At 33.2% G+C, this 24,730-nt stretch overlaps 1 protein-coding gene across 1 annotated transcript in view; it reads right to left on the bottom strand.

Annotated features, from left to right (window-relative positions):
• Cdh12 (cadherin 12) overlaps window positions 1-24,730 on the bottom strand; it is a 293,116-nt gene that overhangs the window by 5,643 nt on the left and 262,743 nt on the right. Inside the window, exons 7-9 of the mRNA XM_051150994.1 lie at window positions 16,165-16,301; window positions 7,570-7,691; window positions 3,039-3,156 (exon numbers count right to left, since the gene is read on the bottom strand). Of these exons, the coding sequence (XP_051006951.1) occupies window positions 3,039-3,156; window positions 7,570-7,691; window positions 16,165-16,301 (377 nt within the window). The remainder of the gene's footprint in view (window positions 1-3,038; window positions 3,157-7,569; window positions 7,692-16,164; window positions 16,302-24,730) is intronic.

Here is a 24,730-nt window from a genome sequence, read left to right as displayed (position 1 = left end):
TCCATTAAGTTAAGTCAAATGATCCGCTTATGGTCGGAGATCATAAACTGAGTGACCATAATTAGGACAAGAGACAGCAGAAAATATAGAGTTCTTGGAGAATAGGACTACTTCATATTTTATAGCTCAATATATATGAAAAAAAACCTAAAACATTTGTTAAAAATTTGTTTCTAACTTATTTTTAATGATAAATAAATATTCTAAATTACTTATACTTTGCATTATGAAAAAAAGGGTACATAAAACATCACTCCTATTCTTAAAATGTTTCAATAAACTAAAAACATTTAAAATTTTAATTCATAATAAAAGGGAGCACAAGAAATTATATGGAGATTTTTAATTTATATTTTCTGCTCATGAATATTGTCTTTGAATTCATTAAAATTTTAACTTTGCACACTAAATGTTATATCAGACACTGATTATCTACTTTATAGAATATAATTACTTAGAGAAGATTACTATCCTAAGTCAAAGAAAATTGTATACCTACTTGCATTGTGTAAAGGACATTTTTCTATGTGATGATTAACCATCTATTTAGTTATATTTAATTAGGATCTTGAATTTTTATCTTTCTTCATTAAAATAAAAAAGACACAGCAAAAATCTTTATCAGTTCTTTTCTCCATCAAGCTACTATAGGTTTCACAGCCATATCATAATCTAAAATACACAGATATTATTTTCCATACCACTGTCAAAGCAATCTCTCTAAACAACAAAACTGATCATATTACACTGTTGCTCAGTTTTTCAAAGGTTTCTAAGTTCATGTAGTTAAGTCTTTTCAAATGTCTTATAAATAGGCTGACACTGTCATAATGTTTTAGTTATTTTTCTATTGCTGTCAAAAGACCGCAAGACTCAAATAATTTTATAGGATATAGAGATAATGTGAATCTTCATGGGATAAGAGTCATGATTATGATGCCCAGCAGGCAACAGGCAGGCAGGCAGGCAGGCAAACAGGCAGGCAACACCCTGAGCCAGAGCTGAAAATGTATGTCTTGATCTCCAACAGTAAGCAGAGAAAGTTGACCGGAAGTGACATGGCTTCTGATACCTTAAAGCAGGCCATGGAGACACACCTCCCCAATCAAACTTAATCCTTCCCAAATAGTACCAGCAACTGGTGGCCAAATGTTCAACGTCTGAGCCTATGGGTGTGTTTTCACTCAAGCTACCGTAGTCTCCATTTGCTAAGACAGAAGTATTTTCTATGTATTTTTATCTAAATACATTATAAAATGTTATTATCTTCATGATAAAGTGTGTGGCTATGCTACTTTGTTTTGATGAGTGATTTTTTTTAACTTTTTACTTTTTACATATACATTTATATTATTACACACATATACAATAAAGTACCTACAGCAAGAAGACACATGAAACAACCAAGAATTATATAAATGTTACTATCTTAATGTTTTTGTTATTTGTATTTGACAGCCTTCAAGAAAACATCTTTCCTATCTTGATGAGTCTAAAATTCTGAATGTAAATCAATATCTATCATATCTCATCAGTATCAACTTAAACATCTGTCTAGATCTAAAAATATCTTAACCCCTAAACAACTGAGATTAATTGTAAAACTATACTATCTGGTGTTCAAACCCATCAGAGACTTGAGAAGGAATAAAATTAATTATCTGAGTTTACAGGGGGTGCAGGTTAGCAGCTTCCCAAATGAGATTATGATATGCTATTTTTCGAGCCACACATTTTGATATGATTTTTACTTACAACCATCCTTCACAGCTCACATTAAGTTGGAGCCAACCCATTTGAATTCATAAATGAGAAATATGGAATATCAGGCTTTCTTCTCTCTAATCACTTCACGTATTAGCTTTTCTCCAGACATCCTTTGATTTAGGTTACTTGTCACCATCATCAACATACCATTACATTATTTCACTTGTTTTAAAAACAAGATCCATTAGGACTTCAGTTTATCAAGCAAATATTATATCAGATATTTAATACTTATTAGACAGTATATAAGTGCATAGAGTAGATTAACATACAAGGCTACAGAAATAATGTTTGTAAATCTTAATACAAATCTGACTTAGAAATGATTTGGCTTACATTTTTAACTTCATGATAGTAGGGACATATATCCAAACAAATACTCTGCTTTTACTTATAGCAAAATACTTAATAAATTTTAAATTCTACTCAAAATTTTGTTAGAATATTTTGCTATATTGAAGTTAATGTGGGTGCTGTGATAACACTTAAGGAAGGATAGATTGAATTTTATATTTGATATGGGTAATAAACATCACTTGTAATATAATCTTTTCTACATTTATGATGAGATTATTAAGAAATAGCCCCACCATCAAGTGAGGTGTACCCATATTTCTAATCTAATATATGTTTATCTTCTGGCCTGTAATTTTAGTAGATATAGCAATATTAGAAGTAGTAGTTTTGATGGCAAGATTATATTGTCAAAACAAAGTCATAGGTATATTGGCAGTTGAGGCTAAAATCATCTTGACAAAAACATTTTTAGGTACTGTATCAAATCCTTTGTATATGGTATCAATACAGATGCTCTGAAGCTGACATTATTACGATAATTTTGTCAGTTTTAGTCACTAGGAAGGAACTCAGTGGAAATATAATCCTGTTCACACTGGCTGAACTTCCCAACTCATATCATTGAGCTGTTTGTTTCTCAAATTAAAAAAAAAATGGATACAGAATTTTTTGCATATATAAGAAATATGATCATCATTATACTGTTACATTCAAAGCAAGAAAACACTGAACATCCCAGAAAGAATTTTTTTTTTGCTAGAATCTTTAAAAGTCTAGCCATTTTTATAATGAAAATGAGCAGTATTGGCTGATAATCATCTTAGGGTAATTAATTTGTTTCTAGTAAACTTTTTGTACTTCTTCTGTATGGATTTCTGCTTTGTAAAACGGCTTGTAGGAAAAGAACTGATTCCTCTCCCTATGCCCCTTGACAAAAGTACATAATACGTAAATCTGTAAGTGGTTGTACTTACTTCTGAAGTCACGAACTGTAAAATTTGGTTTGATGGCAGCCTCTGGTGATAATCTAAAGGAGAACTGTTGCCCAGCAGGTGAAAGATCTCTGTCTGCAGCACTGACTATCTGAATTATCTGAAACAAAGTTGAGATTAAACTTGAAGTCAGTCATCAATTTCTCAGGGAACTTTACACAACAGGCTAATAACGTTATTTAATAATGAATGCAAGTAGACAGGAATGACACCCTTGAATCAATATTAGTGACCCAATTACTTACACATACCTTTTGTAAGCAGTTCTCTTAGCATTTACAAGCAATAATGGCAGCTACAATCAGGGGACACAGGCTAATTCTAAATCAATATCTGTGTAACCAAAAAGCTTACCAGAATAAAAACTTCTCTAGCAAGCAAAATAAAATTAAAAGGCACTTGCCTCCATGCTAAATTAACTGAAATAAATGCCTTTTAGACTAAATATGAAATTCTTATTATAAACAAGACATTTGACCATATAAATGTACTTGTAAGAGCAAAATTAAAGAGCAAATACACTTGTGAGAGAAGACTTATTTAAAAAATGAAATGAGACAGATAATAAATTATACCTGCTTGCATTGCTATGCTATGCCCACCCCATTGCTTAGGACTATATAATATGTGTTTTATGCTACTTGAAAAAAGAAATAATCACATATCTATTTCAAAATGTCTCCCGCGTTGCTCCCAGAATTTACATGTCATTATTAAAATCTAAGCGCTTCAGCTTTGTGCCCTTCAAATTTAAAATAAAAGTAATTTTAAGGGTCTATAAGTAAACATTGTAAATAACTTCATAGATCATCAAATTAGAAGGTATAGCAGATAGAATATCTAAGAATGCTGCAAAAAAAAATACTAGGAAATATGTAAGGGAAAGGACTAAGAATATGGAAAAGAAACAAGCATATGAATTCAACAGGATTTTCTTTAGTAACAGATTAGATGTTCCACAAAAGATCCTAATCTTGGCATGCAAAATACATACAAGAAGACTTTCAGAATTGCAATTCCTCTTTTACTTTTTGTTATGATTTCTTGTTATAATCTAATCTCAAGACTGCTTTCTACTTCACTACAAAGGTATATATATGATATATCATGTATATATCATATATATGATAGATTATATATAGGTAATACAATATATATGATAGGTGAAATATAGATGAAAGATAGACATTTAGATGACAGATAGATGAGATAGATAAGTGAGAGATGATAGATAGATAGATAGATAGATAGATAGATAGATAGATAGATAGATGATGGATGAAAACAACAGATAGATAAGGGATCAACTAGTATTGGAGGAGTGTCTTTATCAATATTAGAGGCAAGAAAAGTAAAAAAAAAAAAAAAAAGTAGTAAGAATCTCAGACCATTACCTCAGTATGAATTCCTACCCAAGAATATATTTTATTTGTCTCATATAATTATTATTGGTTATATTTTGATAACATATCATCTAAAGAGCTAGATCACGGAAAGTAAAAGTTTAGTTAAGTTTCACCATAAAAGCTGTTGATGATTATTCTTGATTTTCAACTTGACTTCATATGGAAACTAACTAAAATCCAAATATCTGGGATGGGAATTTTATTTACTGTATTATTTAATGTAGGAAATCCCACCCGAAATCTGGATCTTTTGAGGGGAAAGATCAATCTTAATATGGGCCCCACCTTCTGCTGTCAGCCTATATAAAAGATATAAGAAAAAGAAGAAATTGATTTTTGCCTGCTTGCCCTTGCTCTCACTGTCAAGTTCATTCTTCCACCGGCATGCTATTTCTTCAAAACATGCACGCACGCACGCACGCACACACGTACGCACACACACACACACACACACACACACACACACACACACACACACGCACAAATATATGTTCAGCTGAGACTCCCAGGCTTATGGACTGAGCAACTATTGTATACTTGGACTTCCCATGTATAGACAGCTTATGTTGGACTAAACAGACCACACCTGGAAGCCATTCACTTAAACACAATATACATACATATTCATTTTACATGCTCTATTCTCATAGAAAGCTATAATACATTCACCATCTAAAAATGAAATTTACTTAATAGAGAGTTAGAGCCATGTCCTCAGAGCATTGCCCTATTTAACCTTAAATTCCTTTTATTATTTAACAATCAATAAATAGGTCTTAAATTTTGTGCTGTGTTTTACAAGAAATTAAAGCTAACTAACATCAATAAATGAAACCTATTTAACATCTATGGATTATTTTGCTTGTAACTGTCCTTGCCTAGAATGTACAAAGCCCAATACTTGATATTCACCCTCTTATAATTTGGGCGTGGTGACGCATTAGTGTACATACAATGGTACAGAGTTAGAAGCAAAAACATTAGAACCTCAAATTTATTCTGATACATATTAAGTTCAAGGCAAAGTGTGCATACATGAGATCTTGAACGTGAATTTTTTCTTTTAAAACACACGCACATGAGAAAGTCATATCCCACTCTCCACTCAACTGTGGAGAATGTTCTGACATTGGCTAGATCTGGGTAGGGGCTTAAAGTTTACCACCTGTATTGTCCTTGGCTGGTGCCTTAGTTTGAGCGGGACCCCTGGGCCCAAATCTGCCTATCATAATGTTCTACTTGTAGGTTTCTAGGACCTTCTGGATCTTTCTACTTTGCTATTCTCTCATGCGTCTCTCATTTAGAGTCCCAATAGGATGTCCTCCCCTCTGTCTCAGTTTCCTGGTAAGTGAATGTCCCCTGGAGGGGGAGACCAGGTGGCACTCAGAGGAAGGACAGCAGATTGCCAAGAAGAGACTTGATACCCTATGAGCATATACAGGGGGAGGTAATCCCCCTCAGGAACAGTCATAGGGAAGGGGAATAATGGGGAAATAGGGGGGAGGGAAGAATGGGAAGATACAAGGGATGGGATAAACATTGAGATGTAACGAGAATAAATTAATTTAAAAAATTTAAAAAAACCACACGCACAAACACACACACACACTCACCACACATATGAGGTTTGTGTATGGGAGGAAGAGAGAGGGTGGGGAGGGAAAGATGGAGCAAGATATTTTCTTTTTTAAATTTAAATTTAAAAATTTGTTCACTTTACATCCCAACTGTAGCCCCCTCCATCGTCACCTCCAGGTCCAACCCTCCCAGCATCCCTCATCACCCTCCCCTTTCTCCTAATCTTCAGAAATAGGGAACTCCACTCCCCTGCTACCTGACCCTAGCTTATCAAGTCTCATCTGGGCTGCCTCTATCTTCATCCTCTGTTGCCACCTGGGGGAATCAATCAATAAACGAGTGAGCATGAGAGTCCATGGCAGAAGTAGCCCCTACTCCTCATATTATGGAACCCAAAAAGTGACTGGGCTGCCTATCTACTACATCTGAGCAGAGGGGTCTAGGTCTTCACCATGAGCGGTCCTTGGTTCATCTATCAGTTTCTGCAGCTCCCCCCCCCCCACCCAGATTTGTCGGTTCCATTGGTCCCCTTATGGAGCTCTTGTCTCCTCCAGGTCCTTTCTTAAGAAAAACTGATATATGATATCAATGATATGCATAGTACCAACACTTTAGTTTTAATCTCACTTTCACAATGATAAATGATAGATTAAAAATATAGATGGCTAGATTAATGGTAGATATGGATCTATATATGCTGATAAATTGATACAGAGACAAAACACATACCTATACACATTCTTATATTTCTACTTATTGGACAATAACAGAAAATAGATAAATTGTTCTAATGTGTGGTTTTTAGTGAAGTGTCATAACTGTTGGGTCCACATTCATTAGGTTCCCCCAAACCACACACTTTGAAAACTCACAAGAGACTTCAGAGTCATCTCTGTTAGATACATTTTTTTTCTAGTAGATTACAAAATATATTTGTTAAAAAATAAGTATATTTGTCATTTTTCTCACATGAGAAAGGGAGTTGATATAAAATGAAATTTACTTTCCCCCAAGTTTAAATATTTAATTTACAGCATTGTTGACTTGACGGAGAATAATTAACAAAGCCTACCATTTAGACAATAACAAGACTTTTATTGAGTTAAAATTCATATCAATGTAAAATAATCTTAATATAGTGGGGCATTTGAAAACTAAAATCAATATAAGATACAAAGTTTTAGGTTATCTCTTCAAAAATTTAAATAACTGAAATGAAACTATATATTAGTATACCAATACTAAATTTTCATTTTCTATTTCAGACACTGAATCAGTAAGTAAGCTTATCCTGGTTATATTCTGTATCATTTCCAAAATTAGGATGCTATGTTACTGTGGTATTACATTTACATACATGCATCTAACATGAATTCATATGAGCCTAGAATCATTCATATTTAATTTTATAAAGATATATGATGCATAAAATAGGTATGTGTATGTGTATACACATCTGGACTTAAAACAAAATCTCAAACATACAGAGGGCCATTGTACACACTTCATTAACAATATTGACAACATACCTGTCCTGGTTTGGCATTTTCACATACAGCTGTCTCATATGGCACAGATATTTCTGGAGGAAATTCATTGACATCAAGGACATTAATTACTATGTTAACTTTACTGGTTAATAATGGATTACCTGTATAAAACAAAAAATAAACAATAATTACAAAACATGGATATTGCTTCCCTGAAAATCGTATTTGTTTTTAACTACCTCTGATATCAAATGGAAAATCATCTTCTATTATGGGAAATTATAAGATACCAGCTGCAGAAACTCCAAGGATAAGTAAGGGATCAAGAAAAGACAGTATTAGCAGGGAGAAATAACTATGCAGCTGATATGTTATCAAAAGGGCAGGGCTATCCCCCAATTATAATTTAGCCATCTTTCCAGGGTTAGTTCACTATATATATATATATATACATATACACAGATATATATATATGTGTGTGTGTCTATTATATAACTGTATACATATATATACTATATATATCTAACTATATATATATAACTATAAAATATAGTTTTCAGTGTTGCAGCTATATAATCAAAAGTTTTAATATATAAAATACTCAAGATATGTAAGAAAATATTTCAATTCATACTTGCTGATAAAAATAAAGGGCATAGATTCAAGTAAAATAGAATCAATGGTTGGATTACAGTAAGCCAATAGTCATGCTAAGAGTATTTATGGAATAAATAATAACCCCAGTTTTGATAAAGATTCACTTAGTCCCTTCCTACACCCTCTGCCTCACATGGTCAATTTATTAGGAGCAATGACCCACTGAAAAATGCATGCTACATACTTTTTACTCAGGCAAGGGACTTATTATCTGGATTCCTATTATGTGTAAAATAAAAATGGGGAATAAATTTTTAGAGTATTCAACTACAAAGCACAAGGTATGTGTAAAGCTAATCTAGAGAATATTTTCTAACATAATTTTACAGAGAAATAGACTGACTCAAATCTTTGATGGTCCTATTCAGAATACAGAGCTAAAAGAGTGTAGAGTCAGACACAAACCCAAAATTACAAAAGTTAAAAAGAGACCATATTTTCTTTCAGTTCTTTAATAAATTATAATTTTCCATGAAATAAGGATTCATAATACTTAAGGTTGAATATTGAAAAGGGTATTAAAAGTCTTAATATCTGACCTATTCTCACAAGTCTAGAGCATCTTGCTGTCAATAAAACACACTTTGCAGAAGTTTATGATATTTTCATGAATTAATATATAACAATAAAATCTATCATCACATAGCCAAACAGGCACAAAAAGATAAAAATGAAGCCATCACTTAAATCCTACAGTATCTATTGCAATTAGTGGAAGTACATGGATAATATTGGAGAATATTTAGAAACATGGAATACATAGTAGTATACTTATCATTGTATATTATTTGATTGAAGAGGTTCGTTTGAATTTTAACAACCGATTTTATCCTTATTATCCCTTTACTGTACTCAGATTCTTTATATAAAGTAGATTGCTTAAATAGTTTTTTTTTGTATGTTTGACTCCTAAACGATATAATATTACAAAAAAATCTTTAATGAACATTGTAAGTTGTTGTTAATCTCTTTTTTAAATCTACAAAACACAGATTATTAAATCTACTTTTTCTCAATGCTTATTATTTGTTTAGCATAATTATTTATAGAAGCCAATAAACAGGTAAACTTGAGTTATTTTTTAAAGATACTGGGTAACAATCATAATTACAAAGCAGTGGACTATTATGTTGTAATGTTTATATAAAACACATTGAACAGGTGATGTTGGACTCACAACATATACAATATAGACATTATTATGAGTTTCTTATTGCACATAAAACTCTGAAGATTGGTTTTATAAACCTATCCAAAGTTTATAACTAAAAAGTAAAAAGACCAAATTTTGAATCAAAGTTTCCTGAAATTTCATATATAGAGACTATAAAACTACTTAGTGAACAAATTCATAAGGTAAAATACTAATAAAATTCTTCAAAGATAAAATATCAGTTCAATTCTTTAACCAGATGATGTGAGGCTCAGACTTTTTTTTAATATATTCTTTTAAGTGAATCTTATGGTCAAAATGCAAGGTCCACACTCTATTTTATTTGGTCTATTAGAAGAAGAGTTGTGTTCAGCAGGCAACAAATTTTCTAAATTACCTAAATTTATCACAGAAATGTACTTTCATAATCTATAAAAAATAATTTAATTATACAAGTCCTACTATAATCCACCACAAATTCACTTTTGGCATGTTACTGCTGTTTTTCTCTTCAAATGTGGTTTAACACCCATTTTCATCAGTAAATGTTGTAAAAAGCATCACTATAATCCTGGTATTAATAGTATTTCTCTGAAGGGAATTTTTTTTTCACATTTTAACCAAGATAATTCTTTGTTGTATGAAAATATCCTGTGCACCCTAAAGTACCAAGATTCCCCCATTCATTATTATATTATGCATATATTATTTTATAGTTTAAGTTCCAACAATTGAAGCAATAACATCACTGTTTTCAAACTACTGCTATAAAATGAATCTAAAATATTTTGCAAGAATATTTAATATGTTAAAGTAATATAGATTTATTTCATTTAGAGATGGTATTTATCAAATTGTGTTAAAAAATTAATGACATATTTTTGAGCCATTATATCCATATTTGGGATAATCTTTAAAAAATTATCAGCCGGGCGTGGTGGCGCACGCCTTTAATCCCAGCACTCGGGAGGCAGAGGCAGGCGAATCGCTGTGAGTTCGAGGCCAGCCTGGTCTACAAAGTGAGTCCAGGATGGCCAAGGCTACACAGAGAGACCCTGTCTCGAAAAAACCAAAAAAAAAAAAAAAAAAAAAAAAAAAAAAAAAAATTATCATCAATATTTTGATGCAGACATTTGATAGTAAAACCACATAGAATTTGAGAAGTATTGGATGCTGGTAAAACTATTTAAAATTTTAATTTAGCCAATATGCACAGATGGAATAAAAATTTATGTGAAAAACCTGGAGAAAATATATTCTATATTTAAAAGATGACTTACAATTCATATAAAATGCTGTTTTCATGCTTTTCTCCTTATTGCTAAATGGCACTCTAGATATATATATGAGAGGATATTATCTTAGTCCACAGTTTTCTTTAGGTAGAATATTACTTCTCACTAGAGAGCTTGTAAGATGAGTTGTTGATCATATGATAGCTCTAAAATCTATAAGGCAAGTACTCCAATATCACATTACAGATGGTTTCCACGCCAGACCCAAAACTATCTATCTATCTATCTATCTATCTATCTATCTATCTATCTATCTATTTATCCATCTATCTGTCTCTTCATTCGTTTGTTTGTTTTTCAAGACAGGCTGAGAGGAGTTGGGGTAGGAACCCAGGGGGAGCCCTGTGGCAGAGACCCTGGAAGAATGCTGCTTACCGGCTTGCTTGTCTGGCTTCTCAGTTGTCTCTTTTATGTAGCCCAGGCCCAACTGCTAAGGAACAATAATGCCAACAGTGGGTTGGTCCTCCTACATCATTTAACAAACAGCATACCCCACATACATGCCTAGAGGCCAATGTGATTTCAGTACTCAACATTTCCTCTTCCCAAATGACGCCTGATTTTTTCCATGTGGATAGCAAAACTAACCAGAACAATATCTTTGATCAAATTCATGTAAATAGGTTTTAAATGATTTGAATAATCCTTTTAAAATTATTTCATTCAAATTTAAAAATTTCATATGTGAATATTATCTTTATCTGTCAAATGAAATTCAGCCTATTATCAGAGTTGCAGGTAAATATTTAGATATTTATAAATATTTTCAATATCAGATATGTCAAAACACCTATTTTCTACAATTTTTTAAAATCGTTTTTGGAATTTTTGTACAATATGTTTTTCTAATATTTACCCTCTCTAAAGCTCCTCCAAGATAATTGAAATATTAAAAATTATACCCTTTACAAATATACAGTTTATTTTCATTCCCTATGTTCACCTAATGTCCATCAAGATTTCTTTTCAAACCATAACAAGTTGATATTGATTTCTCTTTTTTTGTTGTTGTTGTTGGATGTCTCCCTTAAACCCAATGAGGATAAAAAAAAAAAAAAAATTTTAAGAAAAAAGAAAATAATTTCAGTGAATATTTGAATTGATTAGAAATGAAAATGAGTGAATAAGATAATAGCTTTAGTGTTATGCTTTTTTGACACCTATAGGAAGACGGAGTGTTCAATAAACTCATGGTAAATAGTAAAAGAACAGTGATAATGAGTGAAATTTGATGTGCATGCTGGTCATATATGTACTCTTGGAATTAGTTTGAAATGACATGAACTTTTGGGAAAAATCCACGTCATATTTCTGTTGATTACTAAGTCTCTTGCTTCTTTACTTATTTTATGTTATCCACTTTAACATGATTTTCTTGCAGTTTTTCATTTCTCACAGACATTTGACTAAATCTTGTTTTAAAAATTAACCTTGTTTCCAACACACTAAGGGTTAACTATACTATGAATTATATATACTGAGGATGCTCTCCAGGAAAAAGCTTTTTTATTTACCATATTCATAACAAAATGCTAAATATTGATAAATATTAGCATTAAGAAAGAAATGTTGAGTTGTTATTCATGTAATATGCTTCATTTTAAATTATTTCCATTTATATAATATATGATTGGAAATATTTATATTCTGTATGTGTGATATGTCATAGACAATAATGATTTGTAAGGCTATGGTCTGGTGACCGGAATGTCATATTTAACTGAGAGGTTCCCTATATATAAACAGAATAAGAAGGATAGATGATATCAATAGGATAAAAATATCCTGCTATAAAATATTTCTTGCTTTTTATCCTTAGAAAATGTTATACCATCAAACTGTATATATTAATACATTTTTTTTTGTTTTCTTACTGCTGTTTTTGTTTTGTTTCTTGAGACAGGGTCTCTCCGTCTTAACCTTGGCTGTCCTGGACTCACTTTGTAGACCAAGCAGGCCTTGAACTCACAGCAATCCACTTGCCTCTGCCTCTTGAGTGCTGGAATGTTAAATTTTATAATGCAATTTTAACTGCAAAATGAGGCAAGATAGTAATTGCAACAAAAATTAAGGTTGGGATTAATGCTGCATGTGGAAATTGATGAGTCAAGTAGATTAATTTACAGTATTTTTACACCATTATATTATTATCATCTTCTCATAAGTACCTAAAACTACAAAGTAATGTGCTTAGTATTAAAACATAAATTTACAGTTAGTCATAATTTTGTTACATATAATAGTGATAAAAGATACCATTCCCAAGATAATTTGGAGTTTATTATGGTGACAAAAATATTATTTTTATAGACATGGTATATAATAATTCTTGGTAAAATAGTGTAAAATCTTCATAAGTTATTCTTTCCTCAAATATGATCCTTGCAAATATTACTGAAATGTTGACAAATCTTTTATAAATAAATTTTTTCATTGACAATATAAAAGGGTTTTCGTATAGCTACTTGACCAAAAGAAAACAAAATTAGAAAAAATTGATAAGCCACCTAGCTCTGCACATAAATAGAAAAATATTTAAATAGAAAAATACAAAATATGCTAACTTATTTAAAGTAATAGCATTTAGAGCTCAATACTCAGTAAATTTCGAATCACTATAGATAGTTTTGGTGGTTGGGTCTACTTGTTTTTTTCCCCAAATTTGTGCTTACCCTTAGTACATTGGAGCATCTGGCACTATGCTATCAAGTCTTACAATCTTTAGAATTCTTAAAGGAACTTACTTAAGATGGTTATGTATATGAAAAACATTTCTAAAAATACTTATCAAATTGCATTTGATACATAAAAAGTCTGGTATTATAATAATGTCCCTGAAACTTTCCTATAAGATAACTTAGTGGCTAAAGTTGATTGCTGCCAAGACTAATGTCCCAAATACATTCCCAAGGAAACCTACATGTAGAATGAATGAAATAGCTCCTATAAGCTGTTTCATGACCTCCACACAGAGCTAGGTCATACAACTCCCAACTGTCCAAAGCAAATGAAGAAAACATCTCCAAGTATGATACAACCATTGTTATAATATTGAGGGATACCGTTTTCTGAAAGTGGTCCTTTTCACTATAAATTTATTTCATGTTGAATTTGAATTAGTTTCATTATGGGGTATATAAACTCATCATATGAAAAGTAAAAAAAAATCATTAACACAACATAAAATATCTCTGGCAATATTAAGCTTTATCATTTTCAACTGTTAAAGGATAACCAGATATTTGCATGTAAATACCTCCCAAGTAAAGCATTTGGTGAGGCATTTCAGAGATATTTTACTTATTGTAGACTGAATAGATTCCACCCATTGGACAATTCATGGACCAAGGAATGAATGACTCTTGTCTGATTTGAGTAGTAGCCTCAGCTGCTTCGTGCTTTGATCATGAAAGTTACCTAAGCAGTTGTTTCTGAGCATAGATTGTTCAGAAAGCTGCAGTTCAGAATTTCTTCTGTCACTTAAATTTGTGTTTGAGTTGTCCGCTGAGAGTCTCCACCCAGAAGCACCTTGAAATAGATGCTGAGACTCACAGCAAAACACTGTGCAGAGTGAGGAGAGCCTTGTGAAAAAGTGAGGAGAAAGAAAAAAAGACCCGGAGGTGACAGGAGCTTCACAAGAAGACCAACAGAGGCAACTATGACGCAGACGAGCTTCCTGAGACTGAAGCACCAAGTAAGGACCTTGCATGGACTGCATCTAGGCCCAATACAGAGATGTAGCCAATGGGCCACTCAGGCTTCATGTGGGTCCCTTTGTTGTAGCAGGAGACTGAGGCCACTGGTCATATTGTATTAACAGTCAGGAAGCTGAGATAAAAGCATGTTTTTGATCAGCTGGATTTCCTCTTTTAATGTAGCATTCAACCCCGTGGGCTGCTGCTGACTACTTTCAACAGATTAGGTAAATTATATAACCCATCACAGACTCAAATATTGCAAGAACCTAACATAATTTTCATAATCCTTTACAGAACTGACTTGATATTTACCTCTTAGGTCATAAGGAGTCCCATCTAATTGTCAATCAATATTAAACATCACAATTTACATTCAAGAATTAGAAGAAACATGATAGAATAAAACTGGCTTGTAATGTAATTGAGATCTGGAGAACTATTTTAACTGTACACTTTTTAAAGAAATTGTTAAAAGTAAACAAAACTGAAGGAAGAAGTTAAGTTAATAGCATTCTTTTTGCACAAAATGAGGACTTGCATTTGATATTAAACACCCAAGTAGTAAATAGGGTATGCTAGTTCAGGTGTCGGCTTAAACTAGTCTAATTAGTATGCCTCTGTCTCCCATGATAGCTTTTGTGTTAAACAGCCCTGTGAACCTCTTCTAAGTCATGACATTCATCTGCCACTGAACTCTGGCTTCCTGAGACATTTAAACACGTTTAAGCATATTCTGCCACACAAATGTACATAAACAGGGACACACTCCTACACATATGCTCACACATTTAAAACCACAAACATAGTTCTTCCATAGTTACATCCACACTGATTTAACACTGAATAATAACCATGATGAGAACAAATGTTCATAGTTCTTTCATTGAAAAGCAAAATTGGTATCTAAATTGTTATAAATTTCTATGAGGTGCTTGAGGTAAGATAAGGAAGACACATACACACACACATGGGCATGCACACACAGAGAGAGTGAGATAGAGAGAGAGACAGAGAGAGACAGATAGAGAGAGAGAGAGAGAGAGAGAGAGAGAGAGAGAGAGAGAGAGAGAGAGAGAGAGAGAGAGAGAGAGAGAGAGAGAGAGACCATAGTTGAAGTATGGGGACCAAGTACTTCCCATAAAGAAACTCATATCAACAGCTAAGTACTAAATATTTCTTACCTTCAAATTGAGATGTGTGTGTAACATCTTTGAGTGTCTTATCAAACAAATAAGTTCTATTTTCACTCTAAGTCTAGAAAATTATATTCCATACGAAAATTAAGCACCAGGAATTCCAAACAGTCTACATATTCTAAGCAATGAATTAAACTAGTGCGCTGAAAACTTGAATACAACCCACATTCTTCAATTATGTATGCCCTCATGAAACAGGAGGAAAAGGAAAAAGGACAAATTTTAAAATGCTTTCCATAAAAATTCAGGAAATATCTTATAGTAAGTGATTTCATCCGCTTATTTCTCTTCCATCCTAACTCTCATTACTCTAGATGATAGAGATATGAATAATATCTGTGGATGAGAAAATGACACTTCCTCAAATTATGAAAAGCATTGAGCAGAGAAGGGTGAGTTCACACAATGAAAATCACTTCTAGGTATGCATGCAACTTGCAAACAGGGCTCTCTGGCAGCTGTCACAATTACTCTGGACTTATGCTATGAGGAAAAAGAACAGGTTTCTGAGTTTCCCTGGGAGACTACTCAGCTGTCATTCCAAAAATAAAAAAAATCTCAGCGGGGACTCGTTTTAAGAGTGTTAAACCCACAGAAATGCAGTATAACATCGATTCTGCCCATGCCATACTTACTAACTTTACTTGCAATTATGGAGAAATTATACTGTGCAGTGCTCTCTCTGTCTAGTAATTCATTAGTGGCGATGGTTCCTTCATTCCCATCTATTGTAAAGTAGCTGTCTCCATCACTCTTCCAATCTATGAAGTACCTGCATGTAAAAAGAGGTAGATGCAAATGTGCAATGATTACACATGAATCACAATGGCAGTCAGGCTAACTTGACACAGTTTCTTTTTTTTTTTTTTTTTTTTTTTACCCTATAGCGATTACCCACCTTGCAATAAAGAAGAGTGTAAATGACAGCTTCTTTATTGCAAAGTCAGTATGCTCAAGGGGAAATGGGAAATAATGAAAGATTTAGTACTCTTGCTGTTCGTATTATTTTAGGGTCCTGACACCTTGAAAGCTCAGCAGAGACTAAGATTCTAAAGCTGACCATGGGTTTCCTTAACCTGCTGAATATTAAAACCTTCTCCAGTAGTAAAGGAATTCCTCAATGATAGCAGTGGGGAAGCTGCAGGGTGGGAGGAGACTTCTGCAAACTGCCAAGACAGAGCAGACATACAGCCTCTGTTTTTCTTGAAAGGGGGAAAGAAAGCAATATGGAAGGGAAAGATAGCAATATGGAAAGGAAATAAAAATAAATTGAAAATTGGGGCTTCTACAAAATTAGTTCCAACTGACTAGCAGTGTCTTTATATCTTTTAAATTATCTAATACCTTTGGCCAGATAATAATCCAAGAATATGAATAATAGAACAGAAATTGAATTTTCTTAAATATTCAAATCATGATAAGCATGTGCGATGATAGAGATATTTTTGGCCACAATATCAAATTAATATTTCTTTAGTGTGAGGCAGACCCTACATCCTTGTATGTGCTATGAAAGTAATCTTTAAGTGAGCTACACACACATATACACAGAGAGACCAAGTGTTAAAGAAAGTTAAATGTAACAGTGTTTATATAACTATACACATGAATTTATTTATCTCCATAATTGTCTAAATTGAGCATTATTAATCTCTATATGTTGCATATGAAGAAACTAGAGGTCAGAAAGTAATAAAATACTTTGGTTTATCAACCTTTTTAGCAACATTTATCATATAACTATCACTATTTTGTATATACAACTTGAAATACAATGTTGTATTGGAAAGTGGCTGTGCTAATAAAAAGGCACAAGGTGCAATGCCTTTACCAATAGTCTTTTGTACCCTTGAAACCTGTAAAAGTTATTAAAAATATGGGTCAAAGTAAATGATGTCATACCTGTTGGCACTGTATCATTCTCATGCCACACGTGAGTAACTCATTTAAACACAGAAACTTAGATATACATATGTGCATCTATATATGCTTACTATTTTGAGAAACTTTATATAAAAGTCTAGTAATACCATCATTGCACAGCGAGATTAAGTCCGATTTGCCTTTGCTAATGAGATTCATAAGCATTACATGTCAATATCTGCTGGTAACTGATCTCTCAAACACAAGTTGTTATTGGAACAAGGTATGAACTGTGCTGTTAGTATGTTTTTGATATCTCAGCCTTTGATCCACATTGTAAAGGCAGCATCAAAGTCTCACAATTTCATGTGATAGGTATTCCTGAGGGAAAGCTTCCTCGAATGCAGATGCAGTTCTGGTGCATTTAAAAGGCAAGGAGCATTGAAATGTCCTCATTCTCATTCTTCCTACAGCCAACACTTTGTAAACAGGAAAATGTTTATTTTTTTCACAATATTTCTTAGCTTAGCAGCTCTATTTAACTAAACACATTCCCAACTCATTAGCATCATTAGCTAATATTTTGTAGGCACTATTACTATGTACTGTGTTCAAGGCAAAATGATGAGTGTCTACTACACTCTGAACACCTTGCTAGAGGTAAGTGTATAAAATGAAATATAATGCTCAACTCTGATTATTTGGAGAGACATGTATCTCTAGGTGATCTCAACATCTGATAGATGATCAAAAAAGGCCTTGGAGGAGTGCCAATGAAAAATACCCTGTATAAAACCTAATGGCTGGGGAAGAAAAATTTCCTGTACCTGATGATTGGATGGCACTAGAAGGCTGTATAGAAATGATCCACGGAAAAACTGGCAATCACAGAAGAGAGAGAGAGCCTATTTCAGTAGAATTCAGCCTATTTTCTACTGCATTAGCAGTAGAAACCCAAGGAAAGAGCTGGAGAAAAGCTTTGCTGTTAGACTTTCATTGAAAGAGGACCAAGTGTCATGATGCTAAAATTGGTTTAGTTCCTGGGTGCATTTGCATATTATAGTAAGGAGATGAGTAAGTGGTGCATTATTGAGTGCATTGCTAAAACACTGATAAAACATCAATCACTTTGAAAGACATGTGTCGGATACATCCAAACAGGTGAACACCTTTAAGTCAGAATTTTCTGTCCTCTCAAATACTCCCAGAGAGAGAGAGAGGGGGGAGGGTACACCAGGGCTTGATTTGATTCAGTGAGCTTTAAGGAGTGGTTAATATTAGAAGGGGCATTGTGTCCAAAGAAAGGAAGATGTAAGAACTCACTAGGTGATTCGGATTTGGTAAAGAGAGAGGAGGCGATAGAATGGCTTGCTATATTGAAGTGCACTTCAGAACTACTCAAAACTGCAATAATTTAGGGAGATGTTTAAATTAATATTAGGATTTTAAAAATGGATATGAGTTGCTTTATTATTAAGAATGTAAACGTTATTGCATAGAATTCTGATAGTGTGAACGCATAAGATGATGCCTTACCTGTAGAGCATAGACTGTATCTTTTCCATGTTTAAAAGTTATTAGTTACTACATAGTTCATGTTGCATGTATTAGCCACTCTTCAACATTTAGTTTTTAAAAATGCATTCAAAATTATAATAAAATGATACAGTATTACAATAAGTGTTATATTCCCTAAGTGAATATATTTCATATTTCCTTCATAACTATAATATATTATGCATAGTGATATTTGGCAGACACATCTGAGAACATTTTACAGAAAGCATGCTGTTTAAGGCCTAAATACATAAGCATGTTGCTAAAAAAAAAAAAAAAAAAAAAGACCAAAAAACAAGACAATGAATTTGGTCCAATTGTTGTGATACACGTTCATATGCATACAGATGCTTATGTCCCCACATATGTGTGTGTGTTTGTGTGTGTGTGTGTGTGTGTGTGTGTGTGTGTGTGTGTGTGGTGTATGTGTAATGTAGTGGACTGTATACTATTCCATAGAGCTGTCCACAGTTTTTGTGACGGTGCCTGACTCATTGGCCTAGAAGTGGCCAAATAGTCTATGTAGTCTGGTCAGTGATACTCACTGGGACACCTGCCACTTTCTCTTTTGTTTGGAGTTGAAATCACTTGCCACCACACGTAGCTTTTGATTATTTTTGTTAATCTGAAAAATTGAGATTTATACCCTATATTTGTGTTTTCAAAGCAAATAGGTCACTGAAGAACTGGCCCCTCACATCCTCATTTCCTTTTCTTTTCTCTTTTTCTCTTGTTTTGATATTGTTTGCACTAAATACCTTCAAATGCTATATGGGTTAATTTGCTATTTATTTCCATTTTTAATCTGATTATCCTTTAATATCCATTGTCAATTTTATTATGTGATTTGAATTCCTGCTACTTTACATCCAGTAAATTATAAAATTTTTCTACTACTCAGCTATGCCTTATTGCATATTTCATAATTCTTTACATTTTATTGTTGTATATTACATGTATTCAAATCACAAGTACATTTAGGATACACGGTAATCAATAATCTTCTGATTTATGTGTATTAAAGGTCAGGTCAGTATTTGGGAATAACTAATGAGCTGTCTGTCAACAGATTATTGTCGTTGGGCACCTTCCCTGTTAAGGCATCCTAGACAGTGTCTAGAGGGTGCTGCTGTTCTTCCTGTTTTCCTGTGATGAGGTACTGCTGGTCTTCCTGTTTTCCTGTGATGAGACAAGAATTGTTGCCATTGATATAAAGTGTCAGGCTGGGGAGAAGTACCACATATAGATGGGAATGAATAAAGAAGGAAATTACACATCTTTCTGTACCAAACAGCAGAAATTTAACTTTTGAAACTTACAGTAGGAGGCTATAAGAAATGTTGCTACTATAACCTACTTAGGGTGGTATTATGAACCTGCATGCTATTGCTGCATAGATAGAAGTCATGTGTTCTCAGTCATACCTGCATATGGTATGGTTTTGTGTCCCATCAGATGGTAGATACCAATGGGTTATGGATTGGAGGTCTGACCTCATACTCTTTCTAGTATCAAAGATATTTAAATGCGACACAATAACCCTAACTGTGCAGTAGTAAAACTTACACTTTGGCCGCAACCAGCAGCTCTCTAATTAGACATTACTCACTCAATAAAATGGAAACCATACCCGTTACCAGAAAGCTAACCAATGACCCACAGAAAGTAAAGTCAGTATTGTTGTAGGAGAACCTTCCTTCACAAATATACTAAGCAGCATGATCCCTACCTATACTCTATATAATATATCCACAGGTAAGTATAGAATTCATACTGCATCAAGGAAACTTCTCTTTGAAAGATACGGATGCCATTATAGAAAACTACAACCAAACAAAATGTAGAGTTGTAGAGCACAGTTGCAATGGATATATCCAAAAAACAACTTCAGCACTTAAAGCTCAGGAAGCATTGTGGAAGAAAAGATAGAAAGTCTATTAAGAGCCAGATAATAATGCAGTTTGTTGTAAGACTATCAAAAGGTAAACCAGTAAAGTCTTAGTAATATGGCTTCCTGAACACAAAATTATAAAGGAAAATAACATAAGTTGTGCCAAAGCAGATGAAGGAATAATTAGGAAACCTCAACCTTACCCAAAGAATGATAGGCCCCTAAAGAATACACAGAATTGGAGAAATAGTCTTTCACAAGGAAGAGCACGCCAATTGTTTATTCAATACCACGTATTTAGTCACCAAAACAAATACAAGAAACATTGAGCAGGTTATGTTTAGAAATATATATGTATATACTTAGACACATTCATGTAACAAAAATTCATGGAAAAGAGGATATGAATTTTTTTGGTGTTTGTTTTTGTTTTTCTAGACAGGGTTTCTCTGTGTAGCCTTGGCTGTCCTGGACTTACTTTGTAGACAGGCAGGCCTCGAACTCACATTTATCCACCTGCCTCTGCCTTTCGAGTGCTGGGATTAAAGGCTTGTGCCGCCATGCCCAGCTCAAGGATATGAATTTAAAAGAGAGCAAAGAAAGGTACATGGAAGAGTTTGAAGGAGGGAACTGAAAGGAAGACTTGATGTAATTATAATCTCAAAAGTAAAAAAAAAAAAGCAACCAAAAATATTTTAATTGTTTTCTGAAACAAGTAGTTCTTTACATCCCTAATGCTCTCAGGATATTTTCCAGAAACAGCAAACAAATGCTTTTATTAAAAAATGTTATTACTATTTGCACTTGGTTATCCTGCATGGTTGCCTATAGAGCTACATTTTGCTACTTATTAAGTGACATCTCCTCAATAATTTTTACACTATCCAAGTTTTTCTGTATGTTGTCAGCTTTAATATTTTTCTGTATGTTATTTTTCAAATAGTTAATTTACTTCTTTATAAATCTTTTGTGTTGATATTTCTTTGACATGAATAGTATTCAGTTAATATATAGAACTTGGCCAACGTATTATTATATTTGACAATATGCATGTGATAAAATTGTTCTAAAGACATCATTTATAATTATTAAAAGCAGACACTAGCTTTGATTTCATTGAGTAGCCAAGCTCTATTCTGCAGATAACACCTGATACTAAATACATAAATACTCTATTTTTTATCTTTGTAATAGATGAATGTTTATCCTGTAAGCCTGTATATTAGATATCTAAGAATATCATATATGGAGGCTAGGAGATGTGCTGATTTGTTAAGTGCATCACAAGCTTGAGTACCCAAACTTCACCTGCAAAATTCAAGTACAGAGTCAGGTCAAAATCTTCTTCCTGCTATGATTTTGTTGGTGTAACAATTCCAATTTCATGGGACCACACAAAAATCTCTGAAGTAGAGTAAATACTGACCCTCTTGTTTTCTTTCTGTTGGAGGCATACAAGCACATATATATATTATAACTATATATTTGAAGTAAGCAATGTAAATTATATTTTCATTCTTAGTCATTTACCTGGTATAATTTCTAGCCTTGGGTACATATTTATATTCAGACCTAGCCTAGGGACTCTCTAGAATATCACCTGCCCACCTTTATCTACAATGTCATCTGCAGACTTCATTCCTAGTCTGTAATACATTCTGCATGCAGGCCTAGTCAAGGAAAGGCACAAGGTGTTGTCCCAGATACACATACTCATACCCCAAACAAAAGTTGTGATAGCACAGTTTGCCTACCATCCAAAGTAGATTTTGCAGCCTGTCCCATTCACATACTTTCTTTCTTACCACTGAATTTGAATCACCCCGGTTCTTCCAGTTTAGAATCAACACTGAGTATCTGAAAACTAATAGACCTACAACCTGCTCATACCTCATCTGATAGTAATCACACGTGTGCAGCAACAAAATAAATCAAATATCTACTCAACTAAGGCAGCCTAAAATCTCACATCAGGGACATGAATGTTTTGAAATTTGTGGGGTTTATGCTGCATTGTCTTAGAAATGTCATTTGGTCATTCTTTGTGTTCTTAAAAAACGTTCTTATATTTTCTTAAGTATTCCTTTATTACACTAAAGGAATCGCTCTTTCATAGTTTCCATAAACGCAGCTAATGGAAACTAAATGTCATCAGCACATTTGCAAGTGGACTTCATGCAAAAATTGACTCACAGCAATAATTATCTTGGGGGTCATAAACACTAAGAATAGTACAGCAGTGACAAGTCAAACAGAGCAAACTACCCCAGGGATTAGCACATTCAGCCACTGCTGCAGTTTCTATATTACAAGTTGTCTTAATGGTTTACTTTTCCTTGAGTGCCTTTGAGGTACTTCATACTAAATCTTACCTTCCTTTTCTCACCATGAGGAGCAATTTAGCCACAGTATCTCTGCTTTCCCTTTAACATTTTTGGATAGTGTCTGTGAGTTTATTTCCTGCACACTTTTAAAAGATTTAAGGATACATAATATATGTTTTAGCGCATTCAATTTAAGGTACTATTAAATGCAAGTGGTTATCTTTATTTATAATTAATGAAATAATCCAGGAATAATAGTTTCTGTCACAGAAACCAAGATATATTTTTCTCAGTGTAAACATTAAAAATTCATTCTCAAAGACTTTAGTTTCCTGTTTTATATACTGTGAAGTTTTTCATATACTATGTTTTATTATTTAGTAGATGAAAAATAATTTTTGCTGGCTGCATTAAAATAGTGATGACTCAATTATATATTAGAAAGAAAATAGTCTTAAGACAAAATAAAATAACAATAAAATAATAAAGTATACCTTTTGGGTATTATTTATGTTATCTTATTCTATAGTATTTATAATGTAAAATATATATGTATATATATTTAGAGTCATCAAAAAGTCTGCAATGCCCCAACACTACATGAAAGAACTAAGACAACCAAGGAATGTTGACAACAGGAGAAATAGCCTTCTCTTGGGAAGAGTACAACAAATTGTTATTCAATAACAAATTTTAAGCTTTGAAAACATAAATATGAATAAAACTATACATACTTCACAAATTATATTCATGTATTTAGGACTAAAGATGTACATGCATGTGCATATATGCATGTTATAACATTGCTTAAAAAAAAGAATCCATGAATTTGCATGAGAGGAAAAAGGAGTATATGGGGGATTTTCAAGTTAGGAATGGAAGTGAAGAAGTGTTATAAATATATTATAACCTCAAAAATAAATGTGTGCAAACCCATGCATGGTGGTGCATGTCTTTGATACCACCAGCAGCATAAGGGAGGCAGAGGAAAGAAGATCTCTGTGAGTTCTACATGATGAATTCCACAATATCTGAGACTATGTAAAAAGATCATGGTTTACAAAAGAAAGGGGTGGGGAAGACATAGAAAGAGTAGGAACAGAAGAAGAAGAAAAAGAAGAAGAAGAAGAGAAAGAAAAGAAGAGGAAGAGGTGGAGGAGGAGGGGAGGAGGAGGATGAAATATATATGTATAAAAATATAACAGAGATTAAAAAAATAGTTGATTGTGTGCAAAAAGTGAATGTAAATTACAATTGTGTTTTCCTTGGAGTAATTTCTAGGGATAATCCTAATTATTAACATAACTCAAAGAGTTAAAACACTTAAATCTTGATAGTTTTCTGCATAATCTTCTTTCTATGTGAAAATACTGGAGAGAAGACTCAGTGGTTAAGTGCATTAGTTGCTTTTGCAGAGGACACTGGGCCAGTTCTCAACAACTACATGCTGTCTCACAGCCATTCCTACCTTCAGATCAGCTGCTTTCTTCTGACCATCACAAGTGGCCAACACACTCATGATGAAGATGCATACATGCATCCAAAACACACAAATACATTAAAAAT

Source organism: Acomys russatus, chromosome 9, assembly GCF_903995435.1.
Source record: "Acomys russatus chromosome 9, mAcoRus1.1, whole genome shotgun sequence".
NCBI classification, from domain to species: domain Eukaryota; kingdom Metazoa; phylum Chordata; class Mammalia; order Rodentia; family Muridae; genus Acomys; species Acomys russatus.
The sequence above is the reverse complement of the archived record's forward strand: the minus strand, read 5'-3'. Positions and strand labels throughout refer to the sequence as shown.